General features: G+C 33.7%; 1 protein-coding gene across 8 annotated transcripts; it reads right to left on the bottom strand.

Annotated features, from left to right (window-relative positions):
• Nucleotides 1–85: 85 nt before the first annotated feature.
• On the bottom strand, nucleotides 86–7,679 carry LOC107218842 (protein quiver). 8 transcript variants are annotated; one of them, XM_015656861.2, is made up of 5 exons: nucleotides 6,577–7,679; nucleotides 6,059–6,414; nucleotides 5,891–5,938; nucleotides 5,472–5,618; nucleotides 86–5,148 (listed from the first exon to the last, which is right to left on the bottom strand). In XM_015656861.2, exons 2-5 carry the CDS (start codon nucleotides 6,081–6,083, stop codon nucleotides 4,910–4,912), a joined length of 459 nt encoding a protein of 152 aa, XP_015512347.1. In that variant the 5' UTR covers nucleotides 6,084–6,414; nucleotides 6,577–7,679; the 3' UTR covers nucleotides 86–4,909. The 8 variants fall into 8 exon arrangements, with proteins under 8 accessions (XP_015512347.1, XP_046586476.1, XP_046586477.1 ...); XM_046730520.1 differs by having other exon boundaries at nucleotides 6,601–7,679; XM_046730521.1 differs by having other exon boundaries at nucleotides 7,034–7,679.
• Nucleotides 7,680–7,696: the final 17 nt, after the last annotated feature.

Genomic DNA, 7,696 nt, shown 5'->3' with positions numbered 1-7,696 from the left:
AATATCCCTTACAAGATGAATTACTGCATTACTTCGCATCACCTGTAAAAGGATATACATTAAGCTAGAATGAAAATAGACCGTATTACTTGCTCTAGCACTTTTTATTAACGATTTGCCATGGATTATTTTATCATCAATTTTGTCAATATAAGTTTTATTTTTGAATCCTTATGTATAACATGAGATGTCTTTTATCGATGTGTTTACGTACGAGTTACAATGATAATTTTTTTCCTTCTCTCAACGCCATTATTAACGTAACAATATTATAATTCTCTTATAATCACATATGTTTTGCAGTATGCACTTCTTAAAATTTAATGGTATTTCACGCACCGTCGTATAAACGTGTGTACGTATAATATTCATCCTACATATTGTACCTATACGTGTATGACTGTTTTTATGTAGTAACTTAATATTTTTAAACGATTGAAAACGCCATTGATCGTATTAAGCGATGCAACAAGAAAAAATAATAATTCTACTTCTTTTTCTCTTCATATACCCAATTTTGCATTTGTCGAAAACATCTTAATATTATAGATACAACGTCCTTCTTCGCGAAAAAAACGATATTAATTGATATATACTTAATCTATCAACTTTTATCATATTATGTAATATGTAAGTATTGAGATGTAATCTCGTAGTAACGATTCGTGTACATATACATATACCTATACCTGTGTATCTGCATGTATATGTGTACATTTTGAGCCAATTTACTCGCTTATGTTAAATGTAGCGGCAACAGCCTTGAGGACAACATCGCAAAGAAAAAGAGTTAATTACGATTCACTTAACGATCATACTTTCCACCTTGGTAGATTGATAAAATTTTTTTATCAATCAAAGTAGCGAAGTCTTCAACAATTTCTGTGCCCCTACGTCACCATTGATATAAACTTATTATATTTACATTTGATATTTGAAACAGAAATATTACTATCTCAAAAGAAAATATTCACATGTAAGCGGTAATCAAACGTTGGTAAAAAATCATTAACCAAACACGATTTGAGATGTTATTCGTGATTACTTTTTTTCACCCAAAATGAAACAAAGAATGAAAAAGTAAAGAAAATTAAGGAAATTAATTTTTCCCCAAAGTGTTGGCAATGTAATGATAATATACGATACATCAGTATCATATTACAGAGATGATGTATCATGACTTTTGCATGTTGGTTAATAATTATATCATGGGTGCAACACATATAAAATACCCGCTATATGTGTATGTATGTATAATACGTTGAAAATTGCAGATAAAATATTTTACATACATACGGTCCACGTACATATTTAACAATAATAAATTAGCTTTAAACGGTCTGTAATTGGTATGAATCGTGTACAACAGAACGATGCAATATTTTTCTCTCGCAGTAGACGATTCAAAAATACATATACATGTAAGAATAAAACTCGAAAAATAATATAACACTAAATTGAGTTTCGGTAGTTGACGTTGTGTTACGCTCGTTTTGTAGTGGATATAATTCGACTGCGAGGCCAGTTTCAAAATAAATAGAAGAGAATTTTTCTATCATTGACAAAATAGGCCGTTGATATATCTTTTTTATTACGTATATACTATTCGACACCGTCACTCAGGGTTGATTTCGACGTACCTATCATTATTGATCTTTGATCAATTTTGGAAACTTGCGAAGGGTTCGATTAGTTGTGAGCACAAAAAAGAAATGTTTTTGTATAAACGATAAAACGTCGATATGACCCCGCAGTCGCGCGTGCTATAATGAATAAATGACACGACACGAGCTGCATGGCTTGCCAGAGAAATCTCGCTCAACTTTTCGTATAGTATTATATACAAGCTGCGAAATTAATTTGGCAAAAGGCTCGAGTACAAAGCCTTTCTGTGAGGAAATGGGCGTTCAGCTTAGAAAATCGATCCTTGGTCTCTTAAAGCCACTATCACTTATACATAACTTGCATAATTCACCCCAAGACTTGCGATATTTAAGCTGAAGGCCCACGTAGTGCTTACTTGCTTTCATATAAGGGTGGAAAGGTGGATATAGTCTACTTGCCCAAGAAAATTGAGCTTTAGTATTGTTATAGTTAATTTTAAATGTAATGGACAAAAGTTCGTTCGAGTTTTTTTTTTTTTTTATTTTTTAATTTTTTTTTTTTTTGCTTTTCTATTATAACAAACGCTTGTCAGTAACGCTGGCTCAATCATCAGTTAATATAATGCGACACATATGGAAAGATGTGCGCAATTAATTTTCCCATCTATTTAAAAAAAAAGCTTCATAATTGTAAAAGCTTGTTCATATTTTTTCAGACAAGTAGTTTAGACGTGGAGACGATAGAATTATAGAAGAAATAGTTGGTGAAATAGTATATAATTGCATATATAGTCTTGCAGTTTCATGCAGTGTAAAAGCATCTTCCATTTTCATTTTACTCAATTTCACGTTACACATTCACTGTACGACAACATAGAGAAAAGCAATTGTGAAATTCATATTCATACCTGGTACTTACCAAATGATGATAAAAATTTCTCAATAACAATGAAAATTAAAGTTACGGCGTGTGTTTCATTTCAACCTATTATCTCAAGTCAATTAAACCAGAACGAATTTTGGGTGTTTTGAATTGTTGGGTAAATCGAATTGTTTTTATAATAATCGTCATGGATTAATGATTAGGTCATAATGACCTGAATACTGTAAAACCACTGGCTCAAATAATGGTAGCACCATCAACTAAATGCTCAAAGGTGTTAGAGAACGTCATTTGAACCTATCGCATGCCGTTTATATGCATTGCAAAATGTATAGTAAAAATAACGAAGCATTTTCTCGTTTCGTCGAAGAAAAACTGTTCAGTTCTAATGTAAAAAATTAGGATTTAGGTGAGCATTTTAAACGCTACCCCGCAAAAATTAATATTACATGTGATATACGTACACATGCAGACTGACGGAAGTCTGTAGATTATGCCAAACGTTATTCAACTTAAGAAACGTCTCAATTGTACACTGTCATTCCCGCACATATTATCATAACATATTGCCAATATCACTATCTATTATTTTTATACTTCTATCTACGTGTTTTCTACTGGCAAAAATATTTCCAAAAATTATATACAGTACCGTTGCCACTTTTAATAGTTTTGACATCCTTCAATTATTATTCTATTTATCGTTAAAAATATTCATACTCACTTGATTATCATATTATTCCTATCTTGATTATTATCATTGTCAATATTTATTTAATATTCATTATTACTATTATCATTATTATTGATGCACATAATTGCGAAATCTGGAAATATTTTCGTCAATCGTGTATACCTATTATAATATGTGGTCATGCTCATAACTCGCGCGTGTAGTTACGCCTATTATTAGTATGCAGCATTTCATCTACTTGTGCTACATGTGAATGCTCGTTATTCGAGTAAAACATACCTACACCTACGTAGATTGGATTAAATTATGTAAAATGTTGTCTGATCGGTCTTTTGTATGTAGCTTTTAACTACGAAACGATTCTTTTTTCAGAGTATTTTTCGCTAATTATCTTGTTTATACGCTTTAGTCAATTTTTGTCTTTGCCTTATTTCACACGTATCAAAAGATATTCTATTTTCATTCTATGTCGAAAACTGACAGCAAGTTACTCAAGACCAATCGAGTATTTCATTCCACATTCTATTTTGCTACTCTAGTATCCTTATACAATTGTGTTAAAAATAATAGGATGCAAACCAAAATAAAAAGTCAATTCAGTACAGACACTACGTGTAATTTTACAATCATAGGCTGTCCATATGTATAGTCTGTAGATTGATGCTGTTTTTAGTAATCAAAGTCGAAATAGTTTTGTTGCTTTTTTGTAGAAGAGAAAATTATTACGTTAGCCTTGCAAACATCTTGCGAAATATCATGCTGCCCGGTTTTCTTGTTTATAGCAGAATGTGTGCCTCTGTGTAGTTATAAAATGAATATAAGACGAAAGAAGATAAACTAAGTTAAGGAATAACTAATTAAAAAATAAAAACTAACCCAAATAAGAATATAAAAATAAAAACAAAATCTACAAAGTCTATATAAAACTTGTGTAAAACCTTGACGAATACATCTTATGAAGGATAACTTGATCCATTATCGTTCCAGTTATTCATCGTTTCAATTGACGAACAAATTTTAATCCACGGCACATTGTATGCCGGGAAACGATTTGCAACGTGGAACTTGAAAAATTGTAATAGAAAGATCCAAGTTCACTACGGCGCATTTCTGCTGATTATTACAATTACCGCATACCTAGCAATATAGCATATCGAAGACTGATATGTCGAATTTGAATCTAAGACTAAAATTTTTTTTTATAATAATAATTTGAGGAAAAATTCTCTACATCTACATTTAAGGATTTCGTCGTATAAGATATGATCACTGTATGGTTCCTCGTGTAACGAATAGCCCTCATTCCGCTCAGTTATCAAACAATAATATGATTCGTCAGATTTTATATTCGCACGAACGATGAATGTGGTATGGAGTGCAATTGGTAAAACGACGGCCAATGCGTAGTGAAGACCGTCGTATTATACATTGTTTCAATTCAAATCTAATCTCGTATTGCATTAAAAGCTTCGTGACGTTTCATTCCGCATTTCATCTCATCTCATCTCTTCAATTAACGTTCACATACCTATATTCTCTAAAATTTCAAGCAAGCCCTTGCATTGGTTCTACAATTTCACTACAGGGCTCCGCGTTTGCTTTACTACTGGGTGAAGTTTCATGTGGTATAATATAAATAACGAGTAAGTAAACAAGTAAGGAAGTAAGGAAGGAAGTAAGTAAGTAAATAAGTATATATGAGTGTCACTATAGGTATATGGTTCATCATCACAGCGACCTAATAAGCAAGCCTGGAGCTGATCTTAGGATGGACAGTGTAACAACAGGTACGAGGATTGCATGGAGAATGGGTGACGGGAGGGAGGAGATCCCGACTCGATTGCACATATCCTCCTCACAGAAGCACATGTGACCAGTGCCGGTACTTTCCATCATGCACACGTGGTCCACCATAAACAAGTTTATCTGTAGTTGCGACGTACAGGTTCTCCTCACGCTTTCGTAAGCTGAAAACACAAGTGTCAAATGTTTCACGTGAAATTTTTGCACTCCGCGCAACCGTTTCTTCTTGCGTTATACCGGGAGAGTTTTCTGTGAAACTCAACGGTCAACGCCTGCCGATAGGCAACCGAAGTCACATTCCAATCACGTGCCTGCCCGCAAGGAATACGGAATGTAACTTTGGTTGCCTAACTGCTGGCGTCGAACGGTGAGTTTCACAGAAAACTCTCCCGGTGTATCGATGTGCACGGCGCATTTATCGTCATTTATTGTTAGACACATTTTATTTCTCGTTTAAACAATTATATTACTGCTGTATAATGCTCACGTGACTTGGCATTGCGGACCATCTTGACGCAGCATCCGTTGCACGTCATTAGAGGTGGTTGATCACGGGGCAGGGCGGTGTAATTAAAGGGATCCTTGCACCTAAGATCCGTCCACGAATCGCACTGGTAGCAGTAGACGGACCTTGCTGTTGACGTAAGTTCGAGGCAAGGGTTTTAACACGTATCAATGTTCTATGTCTCTCCGAAGAGGGAATATTCATTTTACCACAAGTATTTTCATATTCCATGCAACTAGTTTTTTTCAATTCTAAGAAACCTTAAACCAATCGTTGAAAAAATTTCTACCAACGTCACCGAATCTGCATTCTTACGAATCTTCATAAGTGTGAAAATGGACATGGAAATATTATTCTAATTATAAAAATTTGCGCAGCTATGCAATTTAACGATCACTTACTCTGACATTCTGCGTAACTGGCGTTGATGGTAGCGAGTAAAATAGCGGCTGAAAAATGCGAATGGTAAACCCTTTGAGAAGCGTTGACCCGGTTGTTTCTTCTCGAGATGAAATTCTAAATTTAAATGAGAATTGCGACCTTAACGCGAAAAAAAAAAAGAAACTCACCAGCTATCAGATAATCAGACCCCATTCTGCACGCGATTAATTACTGCACTTATCGATTGGTGTACTCATTTCATTCATCATGGTCCTTTGCGTAATTCTAAGTCTTAAAATGGACTATCGCACCATTGTAACACCATGATTCATGGCACTTTCTTTACGACTTACGTATATGGTAATAATTTTTTTATATTTTTTTTTTTTTTTTTGCATGCGATTCCGGTTTATAGTAATTGTATTGTTCCTCGAAATTATTAAATCTTTCAATTTGTGAACACGTTTCGTATTTTTTGGAGTGGATTATCGGAGCTATGCTTCCCACTCATTCATGCATCGGCGTTTTACCCTTCTTTGAGCACCTATATAAGGAAAATTGATGCGAAATGGCGGAAAAAATTTTGATTAACATACAGAGTAATTTCGAATAGGACAAACTGCGTCAAACTGCAGAACGGAAACAGAGAATTCTAACTGGATTACAAAGTAAATACACCAATTCTTCTTTATATTATTATATGTACCAGCTACGACACTGTGTTTTTTACTTTAAGACTATCTAGGCCACACCAAGTAATGCAATAATTCCAGAAAATGGTATTAGCGTAAATTAAGGCTTCCCTTGTTACGCAAAATCTTGTGATATGTATTACTCATAAGCAGTGGAATAATTTACGAATATTTATTTCTTATCATTATTGAATTGGTCAGCGTGACTATTTTAGTCCGTCTTCAACCCGAATCTGAATTAATGAAATCCTTAGCAGTTCGCTATTTCTTAATTTTTTCATTTCTCCCTATTAAATCAATATTTAATTCAATAATTGAATAGTTTTTGACGCATTGATCCACTCATTGCTAGTCGTAATAATCTCTAGATATAACATTTATAAATTAAGTCAAAAATATTAAGTCAAAATATAATACAAGTTCAATCAATTTTATTCATTCAATCAACATATATTTAAATTAGCTAATTACAAAGCGCGACAACGCGATTGCAGTATTTCACATTATCGGTAAGTCTCTCAAGGAATTGATTGTCACTCTGTGAAGGTAAACTAGAAAAAAGAAAAACCGGTATCAAACCCATATTAGTTCTGAATCAAGTTAAATCGCGCAGGCCAATTATACGCGAAATTGTTATTCGCTGATTCGATAAAGTATTTTCACAATTAAAAAATGACTATCCCTGTATTAGGATACAAAATAATTGCGCATGCTGAGATTCATTTTCTTCCAATTCCCACTGGGCTATCAAATATCAGGATTGGATATTGGTAATGAAATATTATTGAAAAATTATTGTCAATCGATGCGCTTGTATATACGTATGTACGCAACGGAGATATTTGAGGTATGAATATACATATTTATTTTAAAATGAATGGCACGTCACCCACATATTTGATCGGTATTATGTTTATTATATTTATTATTATTATTGTTGTTATTGTTATTGCGCATTGTTATTATCGTTTGAAAAAACCGCACACCGCATCACGACTTATGAAAATCGAGGAACGTAATGATTCACTTCGAAAATGCAGGTAAACGTCGAAAGGCAGGCATATCAAGGTTTGAAAGTAGAACTTGCGATGGCGGATCAATATATTCTACTGCAGCGGCACCGCGGAGGAAAGC

The sequence above is a fragment of the Neodiprion lecontei genome, chromosome 2, assembly GCF_021901455.1.
Source record: "Neodiprion lecontei isolate iyNeoLeco1 chromosome 2, iyNeoLeco1.1, whole genome shotgun sequence".
NCBI classification, from domain to species: Eukaryota; Metazoa; Arthropoda; class Insecta; order Hymenoptera; family Diprionidae; genus Neodiprion; species Neodiprion lecontei.
The sequence above is the reverse complement of the archived record's forward strand: the minus strand, read 5'-3'. Positions and strand labels throughout refer to the sequence as shown.

Bases quoted from the DNA above. Each gene is read 5' to 3' on its own strand.
- LOC107218842 (XM_015656861.2), bottom strand. From the start codon at position 6,083: ATGGGGTCTGATTATCTGATAGCTG. The intron at 5,619-5,890 runs GTAAGTGATCGT...TTACGTCAACAG, and splicing joins CAGTTACGCAGAATGTCAGA to CAAGGTCCGTCTACTGCTAC. The intron at 5,149-5,471 runs GTGAGCATTATA...TTGTGTTTTCAG, and splicing joins GGTCCGCAATGCCAAGTCAC to CTTACGAAAGCGTGAGGAGA.